The following is a 21314-nucleotide window of genomic DNA, read 5'->3' on the forward strand; positions in this document are numbered from 1 at the left end:
AAGAACCGAATAAGAACCGAACTCAATAAGAACCGAACTCAAACGGTTCTTTTCGGATCGGTTCGGTTCGATTCGGTTTTTTTGGTTCTGGGCCTATTGGGCCTATTTTGAATTTTTAATTTTTTAGCCCATTGGGCCTCATGAATGTAATAATTTTTTTCAACAATTAATTTATCCTAATTTTATTACAAATATTAACAATAAATACAAAGTATTCAAAACACATTTTATCACTAATATCTTACTAACTATTAATAAGATACTCTCAAAATATGAAATATTAAAATTTCAAAATACATAACCAAACTCCAATACTCCATTTATATAAACATAATCATAATATTATAAAGAGAATAACACATGTTTGATTTGAATAAAATCATGTCTGATTTGAATAAAATTATTAACACATGTTTGATTTGAATAAAATCAAAAAATAATTCGATTTTTCGGTTCGGTTTTTCGGTTCAGCTAAGTGAACCGAATACCGAACCGACATTTCGGTTTTTTTTACAAACGGTATATTCGGTTTTTTTAAAAAATAAAAACCGAACCGAATTAGAAAAAACCGTCGGTTCGGTTCGGTTTTTTTAACACTACGGTTTTTTTGCCCACCCCTATTTGGAAGGGGCATGTACAAGTCTTTACCCCAAAAAAGAAAACTCTTATATATATATTTCTTTTTAAATGTGGGTGAGTGAGAGTGCAGATATATCATCAAATAGGAATAGAAGTTTGAGTTGCGCCAAAATTTGAGTGATTTTGGTTAATTGTCAGATAACAACGCTTGCACTTTCTTCATTCGTATAAAAGACAAATGTAGTGTCAAAATCTAAATTAATTAAGTTGTCCGCAATTCATGATTAGTACGTATGGTTAAAATATAAGTGCATTAATTTCTTTTCCTTGATATAAAGTTTTCCCATTTTCACAATAACTTAAGCCATGATTAATATATATCAACCAAAAGTCGCGATAAATAAAGTGAAATTAAAAGGGAAGAATACGCATTAGATTCGGTGGGTGAGATTTCATTCTCATTTCTCAAATTAAGATTTCTAATAACAATCTATAACAGTGACTTTTGTATTCACATAAATCCAAAGCTCAACGATCCAAATACTTTTAACAGTTGAATAATGTCCACTCAAATCAATAAATTATCAATTATTTCAAGAAGATCAATTAACAACCCCTTTACACACTCAGCATTTAGCATTAGCAACATGGTATCTAATAGTCCATGAACCACATGACCCATGAGAGCATTTAATTAAGACCCCAACAGTCACTCTTGGCCGTCCAATCTGTAAAATCATCAACAAAGAAATCGCGGCAATCTCGAGGGAGTAACGATCAATAACCAACATCAACGGCAGAATCCATGGAGAAATATTATTGTATTTAACAATGAGGCACAAATACGTTTTATTCAAAGATGATCATATCAGTTCCCGACCCCACGTCAACCGACAAGGCTCCTTTATTGTGTATTTAAATTGAATGATCGTTAGTGATACGAATATACGATAACTCTTTTGAAGCCATGCAAATTAGTCAAGGTTTAACTAATTGATAGATATTAATACCGAAAAAATTGTACTGGCCGATGTGACATAGCAGAATTAATTGAATGAAAGTATAAAGTATTGATGAAATATTTTAGAAAAGGGTTTGGTTACATAGGAGTTATTTTAAGGTGGAGTATTTTTTTATAACTACACAATTAAAATTATAATAGATTTTTTAATATTTATTATTTTGTGTGTATGGTTAAAATTCATGCTCCACCGTAAATTTGCTCCAACATAACTATACCCTTCAAAAAATTGTGCGATCATGTAAATGGTGAAGCCGAAAACATATTAACAGAAGTGACAATCTCCTTAATTTAAGGGAGGACATACTCATAAGAGAGCTAATTTGTTTATAATCAAATTATAAACTTCAATAATCAGATTTTTCAAGATCATCAATGCTTGAGTATGACTTATTTCACATAATGATAAAATTAAGCCAATAATTAATTCATTATAGATTAGCCACACAAGATGGTGATTAATAAAAAAAAAATTAAATTGGAAAATTTGGAAATGCATGGATTGATCATTGATGGTGACAACGCACATGCATTTGTGCTATAAATAGCAGCAATTTTTCCAACTGACTATCACAAATCAGAAATACTAATAATAATAAGTGTTAAAGTGTTGTGGTAATGGCTACTAGAAGTAGTGTTAGCTTGTCCCTTTCATTTTTCCTAGCTTTTCTTTGCTACTTGGAGCTTTGCTCTTGCTTTTACCCCAAACATCTCAACTTGTCAGCCGTGGGAACCCACTGGTCGACCGCCGGAGCCACCTGGTATGGCAGCCCTGACGGTGCCGGAAGTGACGGTACGTATATAATGTGTATACACATTCATACGTACGTACACACGTAAATACATACACATAGGTCTTAGTTATTTATTAATTATATGCTGTGTATATATTCATGCAGGAGGTGCTTGTGGGTATGGCAATGCAGTGTCACAAAGCCCTTTCTCTTCTTTTGTGACCGCCATAGGTCCAAGCCTTTATAAATCCGGCAAGGAATGCGGTGCTTGCTATCAGGTTGTTTAATGAGAATTAATCAATTAATATTGTTTTGTATACACAAAATCAAATATGATTAAAGACTTTTTAGTTTTTATGGTTCACGTTACACGTACTTATTAAAATATTCTTCACGTTCTTTTTGACTGATTCTAAATCTTCCACAGTTTATTATTTTTTATATACGCAACATTGAGACTACTTAATTAAGAGTGGTGCATATTTGTTATTAGGTCAAGTGCACAAGGCATCCAGCATGTTCAGGCAAAGCAGTTCGAGTTGTGATAACAGATTTTTGTCCCGGCGGTCCATGTGTGTCGGAATCTGCACATTTCGACCTCAGCGGAACAGCTTTCGGTGCCATGGCCATCCCCGGCCAAGAAGAGAAGCTTCGCGATGCCGGAGTTTTGGAAGTCCGATATGCACGGTAAAATTGTAATTAATTAATTTTAAAACGTCGATCTCTTTAGGCCAATGTAAAAAAGAGTAGTATATACTACACTTTCTAAGAGGTACCTTAACGTTCGTAATTCGAGTAAAGTGATAGTACATAGAATGAAGTAATAAGTAAATTAGCAAGTTATGAAATTGACTATCTATAATAGATGAGTCCTATGTATATTATAATATTAACCCTTGCTCTGGGTATATTAAGAAATTATTTGAAAAATTGAGTGTTATTATAAAAGAAGAAGAAAAGAGAAAACGCTTGAGTATGAGGTCATTTTCTTACTATTTATTGTTAAAGATACAAATAACAAAATATCCTCGAGTCATTTTCGAGTCCAACACTGATTTGGAATATTATTGAGTCTTATGTTAAGTAATCTTATTTTTTAAATACAAATTGAGCATAACCTATACCCATTTTTTAAAATTTTATAAAATTAACGGGGGAAACAGCGTATTAGCATCATGCCAAAAACGCCCTGCTAGCAAACTCAAACTTTTACGAAATTGTTTCAACTAGACACGACCAAAAAGGCAAAAGAAACTAAAGGTGTTTGTTTGAATACGCATGCATGCTGAAGCAATTATATTTGGTCACGGCATTGTTAGTCCTCTAATTAATTTGACTTAAATGTCAAATTACTGATTACTTAATTATACAAGCACATTTTTTAATTTAACATATATAAATATTTTATTTTTTGCTTTATGCGCATAGGGTTGCTTGTGATTACTCCGGAAGGAACATAGCCTTCCATGTTGACCAGGGATCAAACCCTAACTACTTGGCCGTGGTGGTTGAGTTCGAAGATGGAGACGGTGACCTAGCCGGCGTCGATGTGAAGGAGGGTTCCGGTGAATGGCGAGCCATGCAACAATCATGGGGTGCAACGTGGAAGCTCAACGCCGGCTCGGAATTACACCCTCCACTCTCACTCCGGCTGACATCTCAGTATTCAGGCCAAACCCTGGTGGCCAACAATGTGATTCCTCAAGGATGGATGCCCGGAGCTACATATAGATCCTTGGTTAATTATAATGTCTAGTTTTATTTGTCGTCTATGTGTTACGTGCTTTTTTTTTTTTTTTCTCTTTTGAATTAGTCTATGTGTTATGTTGAAATAGCTAATTGGCACCCGGTTCTTGGAACGTTGAGGTGCTGGCTAGGCGTTAAGCATCTGGCTATGATTGTGACCTTTATATATAATTGTGACTTATGAAATGAAATATTATTAATGTTAGTGTGTATGTGTGTGTGTGTATAAAGGTCATAATATTATTAATGTTAGCTATGTATATGTATACGTATAGCCAAGTGATGTAATTTGTTTGAATTTACATTGTTTAGAATAATTACAATTAGTGAAAAAAACAACATGAACAGGCGTGTCAATGCAACGCATATACAAGGAAAAGTAATTAAAACCGGTGAGCCCATGAATGCAAATTAGAGAGTTTTAATTATAGACAAGGTTTAGTAAAAAGTCAACAATATCAAGATATCAACAAGGTTCGTGTATCCTTAAATTATATCTATGATTCTTTTTTTTTTTAATAAGACTATTACTCATGATATTTACAATCATATAATTATTTAGATCAATTTAGATCAAATTTTATATAACACTGCCTAGATTTCAACCGTCTTTAATATTTGAGAGACGTCAACTCCACTCATGGGAGAAGACTGCTTTCACTCAAACTTTGATGAAGAAAATTTAAATTAAACCCTCACAATATATCTATAGAGGTTCGAACCACTTCTCTCACACTTGTGAGGAAATTTAATTTTTCCATCATTCGTATTTTAATGACTTAAAATCTCATGTTATCCAATTTAGCAATTATAATGTTTTATCAATAATCTTATTTTTACAAAAAATAATTAAATATTATAATTTGTGCTTCTTAAATTGATTTAATTAGCTAAAAATAAATGTTAAAAGAATAAGCAACTAAGATCAAATAATTTTCTTAAAATAAAAATTTTTATTTGCATTAAAATTGTTATTGTAATAGATTTATATTTATTAAAATTGATATAAATATAAATATTAAAATAACATTAGTTTCTTAATGTAATCATTTATCTTCAAAAGTTTTAACATTGAAAATATTTGATTTTTTAAATCCTTGATTTTGGATTTTTTTTTTAAATTTCAGAAGAGTACAAAAGTCATTGTCTACATACTTAATAATTTAAAGGGTAAAATTGTCTTTTACTAAAAGTTCTTTTAAATATTCTGTTAAAGGGAACGGTTTAATCTTTTCAAAAACAAAAATGGCTCCTCGATGGTAAAATAATAAAAATAAAATATTATGTACGAAAAAATGATTATTAAAAAAATTTAGTAATAAAATAATATTTTAGAAAATAATTGTCCCTCCAAATAAAGTGACGGGGGAGCCATGACTTTGGGCTCGAACATGAAAAGCGAACCTCTTAACCCATGGCATCACTGCATCAGGGCCAGTTACCCATATTCCATCCAAGTACAATAGCAAATGAATTAAAATGGTAATTTATTAGTAAATTGAATAATTAATTAAATAGCGGATTAACTTGGCTAAAAATGGAATTATCCAGAGTGAGTCCGTTGCTGTCAAGGCTAGTTGCAGCTCCCCGGTTGTTGCTTCGGCGGCGTTTCACTCAAAATTCAACACTCTTTCTTCTACACAATTCTAACAACAAAAGCAAAGTAACATTATTACTCAAACATAAGCAAAGCAAAGCACTTGCAACGAAAGCAGCAGCAGCAGCAGCAGAAACAAGAACCCCAACAAATATGGTGAAAGCGATCAGGGTTTATGAACATGGCGGCCCCGAGGTGATCATTTTTTTTAAGCATAAAAACCCATTTCATATTTCACTTGTTATATCCTATTTGTTATATTATTGTGTCAAATTATAGTCCGTTTAAGAAACCTTAAATAATGGTAACCTGGTGATGAATATGAAAAATGTAAAATTTAGCATTAATTTCGTCTCTAATTCTTAAGATGCCTAGCTTTTGGTATGAAGATTCTTTCTTGGTGTAGCCGATCACTTATTACAAGTAGATGATTGATGATTATGGTAGGTTCTTAAGTGGGAGGATGTGGAAATTGGGGAGCCCGGTGAAGGCGAGATTCGTGTGAGGAACAAAGCAATTGGGCTTAATTTCATTGATGTGTACTATCGCAAAGGAGTTTATAAGCCTGCTAAAATGCCCTTTACCCCAGGTTTGGTTTTGTTCTTTCTATGTTCAGTGGTTGCTTATGAATGTTGGCTTGCCTTGTGGTATATTATGCGAAGTTTTTAAGTATGGCATGGAGTGACATATTGTGATTGTTTACTCTTTATCTCCAAAACTAATAAATGTCTACATGAGTTCTACTAGCTACTATTTTATAGAAGAAGTAATTGCATCAGAGGGAATATTTCTCCACATTGCCTTCTGGGTGCCTGTGAATACAATTGAATATATCTTTGGAAACCTGAATATAAGATTTTGTGTGATATTTTCTTAAGGTATCATTTTGGTATGTGTTCCTTGTCTAAGACTCTTTAGCAATCATTAGCTTGATATCCTTAAAGCAGGCTGAAAAGTGAAATCCTCTGGGTTTTAAGCAACTTTTGTTCTGCTATTGCAGGTATGGAGGCTGTTGGAGAGGTGGTAGCTGTAGGTCCTGGACTAACTGGCAGAACAGTTGGAGACATCGTCGCTTATGCTGGCGGTGCGATGGGTTCATATGCTGAAGAGCAAATCCTTCCTGCAAACAAAGTTGTTCCTGTTCCTTCTTCTATCGATCCTGTTATTGCAGCATCCATCATGCTTAAGGGTATGACAGCTCAGTTTCTACTGCGCCGTTGCTTCAAGGTAGTTTGCATATGCATCCAATGGATTTTGCTCTTTGGCATGTCCCAGATCAGTTTATGAAATTATTTTGGACTAAAAAGCTGAAATGATAAAATGAATTCTGTTCGATGTCATACTTCTAGAATTAGTACTCGCTGTCATGTGGATTAATATTTGGCTATTTGATTAATGCTTGTACATGTCAGTGTACAGTCAAAGAGGATTATGCTATAAATGACATGACATGAGCCGCTTATGTTTGTAATATTGGATTTAATGAAATCTCATGTCTTTTTAATTAATTCCTTCCCAAATTGGAAAACTCTACAGATGAAAGGCAAAATAATAAGTTTAATTTAATAGGAATTTCCATCAACTGAAAAGCTGTTTGATTGGTTAATGAATGTATTGTTTATCTCTGAAATGTTTGTTGTAATGATTACGTGAAAGAACCTGGCTGGATAGGAGTAATCCTCCTTTCCATGTTGTTTCTATTACATGTCAAAGATTTGTTGCATCATCTAAAGACATGCTGGAATTCTCTTGTATACAGGTAGAACCTGGACACACTGTCCTGATTCAGGCTGCAGCTGGTGGGGTTGGATCTCTATTATGCCAATGGGCAAATGCCCTTGGCGCAACTGTCATTGGCACTGTCTCAACTAAAGAGAAGGCAGCTCAGGCGAAAGATGATGGATGTCACCATGTTATACTCTATAAGGAAGAGGATTTCGTTGTTCGTGTCAATGAGATTACATCAGGCAATGGGGTTGATGTTGTCTATGATTCGGTAGGAAAAGACACCTTTCAGGTAATCTCAGAGTACTCCTTATTAATGATAGATGGTTGAATGAATGTAAAGGATAAGAATATATGACATGTGCAATGTAAGCCGTAACTATACCTCCATAATGGGTATACTCAAGTCATGTTTATGTTTCTTATTGTTTTTGTGTCAGCTTTTATAGTACTAGGTAGCCAGCGGTGCAGCTCTGTGACATAGGTGTTTTGGGTTAAATTGAATTGTATATTGCCTTGTGAGGAAACCATCTGCTTTCATTTGTAGATTATGTATGTCTAGAAGAACTCAAGTCAACCAAGTTGTTTATTGGTATATTGTTGATAAATCTTGCCCTGATTGACCCAAGTTGAGGCATAATGAGTTAGGGTTGAATTACCCTAGTTAGTTGTGTTTTTAGTTGCTTAGAGACGGAGTTACTCTTAGATTTGTCCGAAAAGAGTTCTTAACATGAAGGGGTTATCGTTTTCAGGGATCACTTGCATGCTTAAAACTTCGAGGTTACATGGTGAGTTTTGGGCAATCTTCCGGCACTCCAGATCCAGTTCCGTTGTCAGCACTAGCACCAAAATCGCTGTTCTTGACAAGGCCTTCTCTTATGCAATACACTGTAACTCGAGACGAGCTATTGGAAACAGCTGGAGAGGTGTTTACGAGCATTGCATCAGGCATCTTAAAGGTTCGTGTAAATCACACATATCCTTTGTCCCAGGCAGCACAAGCACATACAGACCTTGAAAGCCGGAAAACATCTGGGTCGGTTGTGCTAATTCCGTGAGGCAGCAGAACACAGACCAAGTTGTTTTTGGTTGGCTTGCTCAATTGTCATGCGAGGATTGCTAAGCTTGCACGGATCATATCTGGCTATGCTCGATAAATAAACAGAACCCCAATCCATTTTCATTGGCTTTTGCACATCTGATTATGTTGTTGCAATGTTGTTACTGTGCTCATGGCTTGTTGATGATAATATAAATACTTGATAAATGATATACTCACAGGTGAGCATGTTTAGATCCTACAAATGAGCAAATGAACGAGTGACCTTTAACACAAGAAAGATGATTCACTAAGTACTAATGACCGCTATAAAGTGATCTATGGAAACACAGAATTTCGTGACTTTTTATGAATAATATTAAAACTATAGATTAATTAAATAGTAACACTATCTTTCAGCTTAAAAAAAAGAAAAGAAAAACACTATCTTTCACCGTAAAGTAAGTTATCATTGTCCATCAGGTCATTACTCTCAACACAATCAGCAACATTGAGGCAAAAATGTCAAATTGAAGCACTCTTCACTGTTGCAAATGACAAATCGTTAATGAGAAAGGGGTAGTTTCGGTAATCTACTAACAGCAAAACCGTCTTAGAGCGGGGGACCAGAATCATGGAGGGAAAAAAGCAAATAAGCAAGCAAAGCAAGGTCACGTGAGATCGATCATGCACCTGGTTTTGTAAAATTGTAATCATTACACTTATTATATTCTCTCTCTTCTCTCCCTCTCGCTATAAAAAATAAGCCCTCGCATCGCCATTGCCATTTCTGTTCTCCATTTTTGTTGACACAATAGGTATAAGCTCTTTTGTGATTTCTCTTGCTATTAGGATGGAACCTTCCTTTGTTTTTTTTCTGTTTGGATGCTGAGAAAATCGAAGGAAAATGAGATACAACATTAATTAAACAAGTTTCATGTTTATAATACATATTCGTACGTGTCCTATGCATTAGACATTCATGAATCATGACGTGATATCAAATTTTTTTTCCCTCTCTCATTTTTCGTTATTCATTTAAAAACATAAATGAGACCCAAGTTTGTTTTAAGATTCTTGATCACAGGTTGATGATGATCATGGACGAGGATGAAAGCTGCTGGAATCTCAACGACGTAGCCATTGGCCTCACTGTAAGCTCACTCCCACTGACTTCCCTCCGTGTTTTTTATTTTTTATTTTTTCGTTTTCCCCTCAAACTGCAACAACCACACGCGTTCACTTCACATAACACCACGCGCCGAAAACCCGGGCGTCAATCGAAACTACGATAAAGTGATGAAGCAAAATCAGAACATCCTCAACACATCGGACGGCCGATATCAAGATATCAACAAATGTTCAAAACATAAGGGCCCACAATTGAGAAACTTTCACTTTTGTGTCGCCTTCACGTGCACCAAGCGCGTGTCATCTTTTTTTTTTTTTTTTGGTTGCACGAATCAGTTGTACTACACTACTACGTGTGGATTCTCAACGATATCGTCTGTCACAGGAAATGATGCATCCAAAATGGCAACAACAAGAAGAAGAAGGGACCGAAAACGACGTCGCAGAAGGAGCAAGTTTGGGCAGACAAGTGCTGCTCCCAGCGTCTTCACCAATTTGCGTCAGGACTAGTACTGCCACTACACTACTTGATGATGGTAGAACTTCTTCTGTTTTTCATATAAGCTTTTTTGTATTTCCATATTTGGCCCTGACTTGAATTCATCTTTACATATAGATCCCGGGACAGGTCATATTAAAGTGTACTCTTTCTACGAGATCGATCGAACAAAGCTTCCCGTTAGTGCCCCTGATCACCTCAAATCAATCCGAATTGTCATGGTATAATAATAAACATAACATCAAACTATATATAAATATGAAAAGACCGCACTAATTAAAATTAATGAATTGATTAATTCATCTCATTTTTTGTTTCATAATAATAAGGTGACTGAGAAGTCTGAAACAAGAGTGGCAGTGAGATTCCCTAGTGTGAACTCTCTGCGATTACACTTCAGCGAGAGTGAGTGTGTTAAAGAACAGGGAGTAAAGAGGGTGCCATCACTGGACGAAAAGTACTTCATGGAACCTCAGGTGGCGGGGGAAGTGCTTTACAGGAGGGTCTCTGGTGATGAGATTGGTGAGAACAAGAACTTGTGGAGTTTCTGGGTTGTGGGTTTTAATGGTTCTTTTGATGTTGAGATTCATCAGAACAAGAAGAAGGGTGTGTGCTGGTCTGAGCTGCTTGAGAGTCGTGAGATGCTGAAGTGGGGGAAGAAAAAGAAAGTTCACTACTTGAAGAATGAAGGAGCATTGATTAGCTCTGATGGTTTTAAAGGTGAAGAAGAAGAAGAAGAAGAGGAAGCTGTGAAGTCTGGTCAGTTATTATTAGTTGAGGGAGAGACCAGTGAGCTTAAGAGGAAGCTCCATGGGGTTAATGTGCTATCCAATAACATCAAGAAGAAGAAGAAGAAGAAGAAGAAAGTTGTCAATGGGAACTCCAATTACAGATGGCCTAAAGAGAGGTATGCATTGGCTGAAGTAAATATGTGGAAGATAATGAAGATGAAAAATGCAGTTTTTGATAAGCCAATGCTGAGGCCAGAGCTAAGAGCAGAGGCTAGGAAATTGATTGGGGACACGGGTCTGTTGGATCATTTGTTGAAGCACATGGCAGGGAAAGTGGCACCTGGTGGCCAAGACAGGTTTAGGAGGCGCCACAATGCTGATGGGGCCATGGAGTATTGGTTGGAGAGTGCTGATTTGGTTAATATTAGGAAACAAGCTGGAGTTCAGGATCCTTATTGGACTCCTCCGCTTGGCTGGAAACCTGGTGACAATCCTGCTCAAGACCCTGTTTGTGCTAGAGAGTTGAAGCAAGTTAAGGAAGAGATTGCCAAATTGAGAATGTAAGTACTGCCCGTAAATAAGCCTGCCTTCTTCCTATATATGTCTTGTTGGTTTATGCACTGATCTTATCTTGTTTTCTGTGTAATTACAGGGAAATGCAAGATCTGTTATCCAAGAAGCACGAAGATAATCAAGCTATTGTGGCCACCCCAGTTCTAAACTACGAGCATGATAGTTTCTTGCTTCGATTGAAGGTAAATATTGAAAGGTCGATTGGACACTTCAGTTTTGTACTCTGTTGTTAACTCTTTGATAATTTTCTGGCAGGAGATGCATGCTGATTTGATGAATAAGAAAGCTAAGCTTGACGAACAGATGATGGAAATAACACAATCTTTGTTCAGAATAGAGGTATTACTGTTTTCCTTTTTCAGCTTCTGACAGGGTTAGGTGTGTAATATGAACTAATTGATTTATTCCAACGCTTAGAATTGATATTTTAAAAATCTAACATAATTGATGATTTTGCCCTCAGACCTCATTACCCACGACTCCTTACAGTATTAGAAATTAGCTATAGTAGTTTAAATTACGCAAACAATTAAGAAGATGTGAAAATTTTGTTTGGCTTTAGTTCAGAATGTGATTTTCCGTTTTTAGTTCTTTGTCATATAAATGGTGACATTACTTTAACACGTGCTTGAAATGATTGATAAGTGATCAGCTGTAACTTTTGCTCTCTCTGATACTTACATTTAACAACATATTAGGATTCCTTAAAAAAATGATGATGATGATTCATGCAGGCAGAAACAGAGAAGCCAAAATCATCGGTGGAGGAACCAAACAAGCCAGCAGAATCAGCACTCACGTCAGATGATAAACAAGGAGGCATTGACAAGAGAACAACATTACCACCAGAAACAACAAAAGTGAAACCAGAGGACAGAGCAGCAAAAATAGAAAGGCTAAAGAGTGGATTCACTCTATGCAAGCCACAGGGGTCCTTCCTGTGGCCAAACATGGCCATGTCCCCTCAGCCTAACAAGGCTTTGGTCCACCTTGAAGACCTCTTTTTGGTTCCAACACCGCCATCTGTCTCCTCTTCCATAGCCTCATCATCACCGCAGCGCCTCTTCTCTCCCCTTTCAGAAAATTTGCCTCTCCCAAATTTCCCTGTCAAGCCATTGGCTGAGAGACTACCTGTTACTGTCACTTTGACATCAGTAACCAAACCAACTCATCCTCTTCCTTCTGAAACCATAAACCAGTTTGAAACGATCACCGGCACTGCTGTCAATACTTTGCCTCCTACCACTAAAACCTCAATCATTGACCTCAATGAATTGCCCTCTCCCCACGCTTACCATAGAAGAAATCAGAATGAGACAATTGCCACCAGTGCCATCCCCTTTGTATGTATTGCTTAACAAACTCAGTTTCAATTTGTTTTGCTGGGTTAATTTAACATGTTAAATTAAAATAGGTTTCTGTTTGATGCATTGGGGTGCAGTTAGGAGCTGCTGATAAGAATGCTGAGATAAGCGGAAGAGAGGAGGATGAAGGAAAGGAAATCATGAGAGAATGTGACCAAAAGCTGAAGCGAAGCTCCTCCTCAGCCTCATCATTATCATCATCATCATCGTATGCATGCTTACCAAGGGTATGTGGGACTTGATTGGCTTCAACTACTCCTAATTCCCTTTGGATAGTAACTCTACAAGGGGCTGAACGTTACTGCCATTACAGCTGTTACATATTTTTCTTTTTTAGTTTTTATTAGTAAATAATATATACAATAATATATACTCTTACAGATATTGGGGGGAGGGGAAAATTATAGAAGATGGGTATTCAATTTATAGGTTTATTAAGATATTAGGAAGAAACAAGAGTTTTTGAACATGGTGATTATGCTTCCCTTTTTGGGAAAAATATTTAGAAGAAATGAAACTATTCATAGGAGTTATGAACAATTACTAGAGATTATGCTTTCCTTTCTTGGGAAAAGTTTTGCAAGAAATGAATCTATATATTCATATACCATTGCATATGTTGTGTGCATGTTGGTGGTCTCGTCCACTTCCTATTGGTTGATGATCTACTTTGCTTGAGGACCATATATAACTCTCTCTCTTTCAGCTTGCTAGTTGCTTTTTCTAATGCTGTACCCATAATGAAACTTTAAAATAATGTTCCGATAGAAAGGGGAAAATTTGAAAAGAGAACAAGTATATATTTGGGTGATGGCAAATATAGAAAACTAAAGTCCAGAGACTTCCGGACTCAGTAACTTTGCATTCAATGGCCTTTTCTTTGTGCAATGTTTACTCAATAGCTTTTGACTCTTGACTTTCAAGCATTCTTCACTTTTTGAATTTCTATTTCAGTAGACGCTATTTTCAAAAAATTTATCTCTAAGCATTGCCATAACCAAATTTTGAGGTTGTGGTTCAAATCTAAAAGGATGGGATGAATAGGGGTTCATACTATTGCGACAACTGTCACAATTTCATTTACTGGGTTCTCCTTGAATTACAAGAAAATTTATTAAGCCCTACAACTTAGCATACACATTTGAGTTATGGCTGACAATGTCTTGAAAGTTGACACAACTAGAGAGTGCTATGGTAAGCTTCTTGATATCATCCTGAGTGTGCACTGCAGTTAGAGTTATTCGCAACCTGATAAAGAAGAATCAAGAGGAAAAATTAATTATTGAAACATTTCTGATGCAAAGATATTGACAATACACCAACCAAACCAAATCTGACGAGGCTGGATCAATATAACGCGACACAGGCCAAAAGATTTAAAAAAAAAAACCAACATGAATTTCAACTCTTTAATTACTTCGTAGACTTTTAAAAATATTTCAATGTTTGTAAACACATTTTTAGTTTAGTTTATGTTGAACCATCAATATATTAGTTAGGAACTGGCTTTATCTGTCGGCATTGCCAGACAGTTTGGAGGACAAATGAGGACAATAAAAAGCCAACTTAAAAAATCAGTGGTTTGTAAATTTAAAATGATGAAGGCTTAGTATTACTAATTGAAAATAAGCAATCCCCATGCACAAGGATCTAACTGTTACATTCTGATTCAGCCATTGGAAACCTTCGTTGCTTGTACTGTATCAGCAATTAAGTCACAACAGCCACAACATTTTAGGTGAATGCATGTGTAAGAACACTCAAGAACTATACTCTTAACTGTATGGGAGTGAGCACCTGTTGGCACCGTCTAAAGCTAAAGACTCAAATCAGTGGTAGTCAACATCAAAGGAAAGCAGCACGCACATGCATGAAGTAATTTGACATGCTCAAGCAGACAAGGTATTGAGGGATTATGATGGAACTGCAACAAACCTGCATGAGTTGGCTGGCACTGTTGGAGGTCTGATTGCAGTTGCATGAAAACCAGATTTTAACAAATGCCTGTTCCATGAAGATTGAAACAGTTAGAAGCTACAGTAGTTCTAATTGTTAATTTGTTATCACATACATAAGAGAGAAAGAGAGAGGAAAAACCTGCTAGCTTGCAGAGCCTTCTCTTCATTCCCAACAATAAGAGATATAATGGGACTTGTTATGGGAATTCCAGTAAGAGCATGGAAGTATTGCACATGGTTCCAAATTGCCCTTCTACGCCATGTTTCCTTATTTGACACAATAACAGCAGCTGCTAGGTCGTGCTTATTTTGTCAACAACAGAGCATACCAAAACAAAATGGGGATGGCTATAAGATAGGGATAGGGCATATTAATATCTACGACTATGCAATGTAAATGATTTTTCAATTTGTGATCTTCCACTGTACAGGTGGACAAATCAAACAGAATCTTCATGCACTTTTCCTCCCCAAAATCAACCTCAAATCTGGATAATCCAGTCAACTCAATTTGACATTGGGACTCATATCCAGAAGCAAAATTGGGTTTTCCCCAAAAGAACAATTCATTGGTCATATATACTATTCGCCATATTGACTAGTCTCGACACAGGATAAATGACTACCACAGAACAGAAGAGTAGAAAAACTGATTCTTACACAAGTCTACCTTAAGTCAACCCAATAAAAATGAATACTGATATTTACCATGTGCAGCAGCTGCAATGGGGATCGGTATGGCTGTTGAAAATATAAAAGAGCGGCCTCTAGATTGTATGAATTTCTTCCAACTTTTGCTGTTAAAATGTCATTGAGAAAATGTGTAATGAGTATGTATCGTGGCCCATAGTCGTATGAATATGGCATACTATGTCCATGAGATAATTTTTAGATCAACTAAGACAATGGAAGTGACAAATAAAATGCCACTCATGTGAAAATAAATAAAGCTGTAAACTTGCTAACAGAACAAAACCCAGCTTCACTGATTAACAGGAAGCAATCAGAATTTAATGTTTAGAATTAGAAATCTTTAGTCCTTTGGGTCAAAGAAATGGATTACATTCTACTATCACAAGAATAGTTTTTTGCAATATAAAAAATGTAATCACATCTGATGGTCGAGCAATACCCCAAATTGATTAGATAACGGTTTTGTGAATTTGTGAAAGTGTAGCTGCACTCAAATGTTATAGCAGCTAGGGTAGTGTTTACTTGCTAGAGTGGGAGTGAGGAGTCTGGATTCCTCCTACTCCAGTATTTACTTACTAATTTTAAGGGGGGAGTGGGAATCCCACTCCCATGGGGGGAGGTGGGAGTGGGAATCCACTCCCCCCTCTTCCATTTTTATCCTTACATTTAATCAAATAAAATAATATCATATTATTTAAATAATATTATTATATTATTTTATAAATTATACTTATTAAAAATAATAATTTATATTGATTCTAAGTTAAAATTACTTAAAAATAATATTATTTGTACTCATAGAGAATTAATAATATTACTATATACTCTTTTTATTTGAAAATATAATATTATTATATTTATTTAAAAAAATAGTATTATATTTATTTAATATTAGTAATTAATAATAATCAATATTTTATTCTAAGAAAATATTAATTTTGTATTATATTATTAATAATAATGTTTCATTTGTGTTGCTCTTAATAATAATTTTTTATTTACATAATTAAAATTAAAATTAACAAAAAATTATTTACATAATTAAGAATATTAATAATTATTATTAATTTACAAATATAATAAAATAAATATTTTATTTTTCAAATCTATTTTTTTATTAATTTTGTAATTAAAAACTATAATTCTTTAAATAAGGATAAAACTATAATTTAAAATCATTTACTACCAATTCCATGCTCTCATTCCAGTTTAAGTAAAAAACCTACTCCCACTCCCACTCCACACTCCTATTCCCGGAATTCCCACTCCAATCCAAAATGTATACGCAACATTAAATAGAGTGCCTATAGAATCTCAGTCAATCTTCCCTGGCTTTACAAAGTCAATGCATAAATTATTAGGTGAAACATTAACAGCTAAGGTGTTAACAACTAAGGTGCAGATAAATCAATTTTACGAGCTAAATAACCTTCTTGTGGGCCAGCAATGGGGCAAACATTTTCCCTTGGTTTACAAAGTCAATGCAAAAATTATGAGGTGAGACCTTTAAAAGATAAGGTGAAATCTTAAAAAGAGAAGGCGTAGATAATCTATTTTAAGTGCTAAATAATCCTGTTGCTAGCCATCTATGAGGATACATTTTTCTGCACTCTTTTATTCAATGGAACCTTAAGAGGAGAGTGCAAATGAATTACCTGCATGCAATGAAGCCACCTTGACAACCTGCTGCTTTACTCAGAGTGCCAACACATATATCTACATCTCTTTCACAGTTAAATTGTTCGGCCACTCCCCCACCGTTTTTTCCACAAACAAAGGTCCCATGAGCCTGAAAGCAATCAGCATTGCAGTTCTTAATCATAGGGTAGCATATAGTTGCAGCAAATATGTGAACAACATTAAGCCCACTTTATTTATCATTCACAAGATTAACATGGACTAACTAATGATCAAGTAAGCCAAATTTCAAATGAGATACTAAGATGCTTTTTAAAGACTGAAATTCTAGAGTGCTTCATCTTAATTTAAAGTGTCAAATGAAATTGATGAGGTTACTGCTTAATCTGTGGCCAATTGCATGGATAAGCTCCAAATAATTACTTAAAAGGTAAAATCTTGGACATTAGAAAGAAAGCTCACATCATCTAGGACAAGCAGAAAGCCATACTTCCTGCGAAGCTTCACAAGTTCAACCATTGGTGCAAAGTCTCCATCCATACTGAACAAGCTGCAGAAGGGAGAGAATGAAGCATATTCAGAATGCAGGAGCACAAAATAAAACATTGGTATGTTTAGCAAATTAAGCAAAGTTATGTAATAGACTAACATATTAGAATGACATATCTGACAACAACTGGTACAGTTACTGAAAACCTAGACATCTTGAGTCATATAAATAAAGATAAATAATTCCAAAAGACTAAGGAACTGTGAATTATAGAATGAGTGAACCAAGTATAAAGAGTTTACAGATATCCTAATATTGTTCGAATGAACAAGAAACTATAGCAGAAAAAAAAAACTTTTGAATAACAAGAAGAAAACTGAAAATCGAGATGCAAATTGACAGTTCATCGTAAAGCAAGATAAAAGCAAGGCTCCCCAAGTGATTAATGGACTCAGGGGTAATAAATAAGAAGCCAAATACCCAACAAGCATTTAGTCCTGAATAGTGATGTCTTAGATCTCTATTGTTTGTTATTTTTTGTCAGCTCCAAAGGAGCATGAAAACCATGGTATTGAAAGAACAGTTGTAACCCAGGTTTACCTGTCCGTTACAACAACTTTTTTCCTCATCGTGCAACATGATCTGTGACAACAAAAACACAATGCAGCAGTAACAGAGTGGAGCCTAATGAAAACTAAGACACTAAAAATTCTTTGAAAGGTGAAATCTTACAACAGTGTCTTGAGGTGGGACATGTCACAGTGTTTATATACAAAAACTTCAACCATTTTAGTCCGCTCAGCAATACGAATACCATCAATTATTGATGCATGGTTTAGTGCATCAGAAAATATGGCAATTTTTTCATCTTTAAAAGATTTTTCATCGCCAGCTAGGAGAGAGGCAATGTTTCCAACTGCTACAATCACAGCCATATTGGCTGCAAAGCCTGTGGGACAGAGAAGACAATCCTAGAGTACAAATTGCAACAAGAATGTTAGATGACTGTACTAATTTAGTCACACAACATAGAGTTTATAGTCAAATGAACCCAATGCAGAACACATAATTTATCTCCAACAAAATTTTCATTGATCTAAATTTTTAATCAATTATCTGGACAATAGATTTGATTATATAAGATAATAAAAAGGAAAATGAGCCAGTTAACAAGTAGGGTCATCAATTTTTTATGTTCATTTTCATTTTTTAACAAATGATATAAAAGGAATGCTAGAAGAAACATAGTCCATAGTAGATGAAAAATGTATGACTTAATTTATTTCTTTCACTTCAACATGTCATGTTCACCCTCTACATGCAATTTTGTGTTGTTCTAATCCAGTACATTGTGGCCAAAATGGGTATTTTATTTATAATAAGCAAGCGCAAGTCATTAAAAAAATAAAAAATAAAAACAATTATAAAGAACATAAGCTAAGTAAAGCTATACCTCCTTCTTCTTTAAATCCGCCAAGCATGACTCTAGTAACCTATGGTAATTGGTGTAACCGCAGATTAAAGCAGAACCCCTTGGGCCCATTCCGTGCTCTTGTGCTGCCTAATTTAAAGTAAAAATCAAAATATCTTAGCTCCAAAAGTGCATTAAACCAATGACAAAGGAAAATAATTGTGTTAGAGCAGCATAAATCATGAAGCAGACCCTGGCAGCAGCCTTTGCAATAGTGGGATGCGAACTCAAGCCCAAATAATCATTTCCAGAAAACAATAGCAGCCTCTTGAACTGCCTAGCAAAAGTTATAGTCTTATCATTTGCTAGACCATCTCCGCAAATAATCTCATTCTCATCTCCTGAACAAAAACCATTAACAAAAGTATAACATACATTCATCCAGCTATTGTCTATATGTTGAACCCAGCAATGAAAACCACATTAAAATTTTAACACACACATACAGAGAGAGAGAGAGTACCAGAACTTGGAACGTCATGAAGCCATCTCTGGAATGTGGAGTCAGAAATTGAAATTTGAACTGCATTTCGATCCCAGTGCTGCATTTCGTCGAACACCTCGTAATCTTCACCAACGTGTCCTGGATTTCGCACTCGGTGGTGGCGGTCATTGGGGGAGAGATAAATGGGTCTTAGAGAGCGAAGCACTTTCAAAGCTTCAAGCTTTGAAAGCGCTTCTTCAACCCACTTGTCCCATAAGCTACTATTCTCCATTGGCAAAGCTACCCCAAGTGCATAGTGCAAGTGATGAACTGATGATGAAGACTGGTTCCGTTGAAAGTTAGGTACTCGTCAGTTGCCAGTTAGTTGGATTGATTGAGAAGCAAGCCCAGTTGGCCAGCACCCCAACGGTTCGGATACAATTCAAGTCGGTAATATTAAATTTTAGGTTAATACCATCGGTCCCCCCTCAGGTTTTAATAATTATCAATCCAACCCAATAGTTTGGAAATCATCAATCACGCCCCTCTCTCGGAGGCCTTGACTTAAACCAACAAAAATATCAAATTTATTTAAAAATTAGTCAATCAAGGCTTTTGACCACCCTTCAACAGTTAAAATATACGCATTATCTGTTAATTTAATCCATTTTGGTCAGCTGGTCTGATCGCATTTGATGAGTTCATGATTTTGATCAAAGTCACATGGGCATGTTTCTGTCTCGGTAGCTACACCCACCCTGGCTAACCCCTTTGGCTCCAACAAGTCTACACATTTTGATAACACCAAAGCACCTAAAATTCATTAATGAACATCCAATTGCATGCCTTTATGTGTGTGTGCGTGTGTGTGTGGGCATTGCTTGCGCTCAATTTGTATTAATTTCTACGCTGTAATATATTGGTACGGAAACCAGCAAAGGCTGCCCAGCATTTATCAAACATCATATATGTCCACCATGATTTTTATATAGAAGCATATTTGGGTATCTGCGACATTATTCTGTAATTCAGTGTGTGTATACATTTATATATGCTCTCAAAATTTGCAATTTGATTTGCTAAATGCAATTTGGCTCATGAGTAAACGGGGGCATGGTCAACAAGACACTTTTCTGTCCAGAAGGATCTAAGCTCTCAAAAGAACTTATTAATGGAACAGAATTATCGACCAAGTATAGATGAGTAGATGACCAGCACAGCGCCATCATTCCTGCCTATTGCTGCCCATCTCCTTAAAAAATACGAATTAATAAAATCCAGTGCACTTCTCTTTGTTGACCTTCTAGCTTCTACACACACACACATATAAAAAGTTAATTTTATATTGAATTTTCTTTCAAGAACAAACAGCTAGCTGTTTGGTTGACCTTCTACATTAACTCCACCCTACCTTCTCATATTGGCTGCCCTATATAGTTTTTCTGACAGCTGTAAACTTAGCCTAAAACTTGCTCCCATCGATATATTGGTAATGATGGTATATATATGGTCAACTATTATTTAACACATGTTAATTATAAATTAGTAACATTTTTTAAAAAAATCTCGTATATATATTAACTTTGTTAGCTAGCTAGTCAAATTCTAATTAAGAGTTAATATTAATATATTCAAAAGTAGATTTCTAATGAGCTACGTAAATTCCTCTTTCTTCAACTAATGGATCCAAGAGTATATGAAACAATAACATTCATACATACCTTTTCAAAATATATATACATACACACACATATGCATACAGAATTCTGGAGTAAGAGCACTTGTCAATAGCACTATATCACATTAATTCGTATAAAATATTGTAGTGCATTACTTTATTATAAAATAAAGGGAATCGTGATTATTACTGTCCAATTATTCACATTCACTTGAGAATTATT

General features: G+C 35.4%; 4 protein-coding genes across 4 annotated transcripts; 3 read left to right on the forward strand and 1 right to left on the reverse strand.

The window, feature by feature from the left end:
• Window positions 1–2186: 2186 nt before the first annotated feature.
• LOC18032041 (expansin-B15) lies at window positions 2187–4125 on the forward strand. Its single transcript, XM_006421545.2, has 4 exons — window positions 2187–2393; window positions 2500–2612; window positions 2828–3021; window positions 3763–4125. Exons 1-4 carry the CDS (start codon window positions 2219–2221, stop codon window positions 4088–4090), a joined length of 810 nt encoding a protein of 269 aa, XP_006421608.1. The 5' UTR covers window positions 2187–2218; the 3' UTR covers window positions 4091–4125.
• Window positions 4126–5595: 1470 nt separating this feature from the next.
• LOC18031301 (quinone oxidoreductase) lies at window positions 5596–8599 on the forward strand. Its single transcript, XM_006421547.2, has 5 exons — window positions 5596–5872; window positions 6125–6266; window positions 6678–6904; window positions 7437–7694; window positions 8155–8599. Exons 1-5 carry the CDS (start codon window positions 5618–5620, stop codon window positions 8458–8460), a joined length of 1188 nt encoding a protein of 395 aa, XP_006421610.1. The 5' UTR covers window positions 5596–5617; the 3' UTR covers window positions 8461–8599.
• A 1361-nt stretch (window positions 8600–9960) lies between these two features.
• Window positions 9961–12981, forward strand: LOC18031771 (protein DYAD). Its single transcript, XM_024189330.1, has 7 exons — window positions 9961–10108; window positions 10189–10292; window positions 10401–11362; window positions 11455–11557; window positions 11631–11714; window positions 12110–12718; window positions 12817–12981. The coding sequence occupies exons 1-7, from the start codon at window positions 9961–9963 to the stop codon at window positions 12979–12981; spliced, it is 2175 nt and encodes a 724-aa protein (XP_024045098.1).
• Window positions 12982–13567: 586 nt separating this feature from the next.
• On the reverse strand, window positions 13568–19823 carry LOC18032108 (8-amino-7-oxononanoate synthase). The gene is made up of 11 exons (XM_006421549.2): window positions 19453–19823; window positions 19182–19330; window positions 18972–19079; window positions 18251–18489; window positions 18119–18160; window positions 17491–17578; window positions 17046–17179; window positions 15406–15494; window positions 14837–14987; window positions 14675–14743; window positions 13568–13987 (listed from the first exon to the last, which is right to left on the reverse strand). The coding sequence occupies exons 1-11, from the start codon at window positions 19703–19705 to the stop codon at window positions 13861–13863; spliced, it is 1449 nt and encodes a 482-aa protein (XP_006421612.1). The 5' UTR covers window positions 19706–19823; the 3' UTR covers window positions 13568–13860.
• Between the last annotated feature and the right edge of the window lie 1491 nt (window positions 19824–21314).

This window comes from Citrus clementina, unplaced genomic scaffold, assembly GCF_000493195.1.
Source record: "Citrus clementina cultivar Clemenules unplaced genomic scaffold, Citrus_clementina_v1.0 scaffold_9, whole genome shotgun sequence".
NCBI classification, from domain to species: Eukaryota; Viridiplantae; Streptophyta; class Magnoliopsida; order Sapindales; family Rutaceae; genus Citrus; species Citrus x clementina.

Excerpts from the sequence above, each read along its gene's own strand:
- LOC18031301 (XM_006421547.2), top strand. The coding sequence starts at position 5,618 with ATGGAATTATCCAGAGTGAGTCCGTTGCTGTCAAGGCTAGTTGCAGCT. Across the intron at positions 5,873-6,124 it reads ATGAACATGGCGGCCCCGAG|GTTCTTAAGTGGGAGGATGT; the intron begins GTGATCATTTTT and ends TGATTATGGTAG. Across the intron at positions 6,267-6,677 it reads TAAAATGCCCTTTACCCCAG|GTATGGAGGCTGTTGGAGAG; the intron begins GTTTGGTTTTGT and ends CTGCTATTGCAG.
- LOC18031771 (XM_024189330.1), top strand. The coding sequence starts at position 9,961 with ATGATGCATCCAAAATGGCAACAACAAGAAGAAGAAGGGACCGAAAAC. Across the intron at positions 10,109-10,188 it reads CACTACACTACTTGATGATG|ATCCCGGGACAGGTCATATT; the intron begins GTAGAACTTCTT and ends CTTTACATATAG. Across the intron at positions 12,719-12,816 it reads CCACCAGTGCCATCCCCTTT|TTAGGAGCTGCTGATAAGAA; the intron begins GTATGTATTGCT and ends ATTGGGGTGCAG.
- LOC18032041 (XM_006421545.2), top strand. The coding sequence starts at position 2,219 with ATGGCTACTAGAAGTAGTGTTAGCTTGTCCCTTTCATTTTTCCTAGCT. Across the intron at positions 2,613-2,827 it reads AATGCGGTGCTTGCTATCAG|GTCAAGTGCACAAGGCATCC; the intron begins GTTGTTTAATGA and ends ATTTGTTATTAG. Across the intron at positions 3,022-3,762 it reads TTGGAAGTCCGATATGCACG|GGTTGCTTGTGATTACTCCG; the intron begins GTAAAATTGTAA and ends TTATGCGCATAG.
- LOC18032108 (XM_006421549.2), bottom strand. The coding sequence starts at position 19,705 with ATGGAGAATAGTAGCTTATGGGACAAGTGGGTTGAAGAAGCGCTTTCA. Across the intron at positions 19,080-19,181 it reads TTGCAAAGGCTGCTGCCAGG|GCAGCACAAGAGCACGGAAT; the intron begins GTCTGCTTCATG and ends ACTTTAAATTAG. Across the intron at positions 13,988-14,674 it reads GTGCCAGCCAACTCATGCAG|GTTGCGAATAACTCTAACTG; the intron begins GTTTGTTGCAGT and ends CTTCTTTATCAG.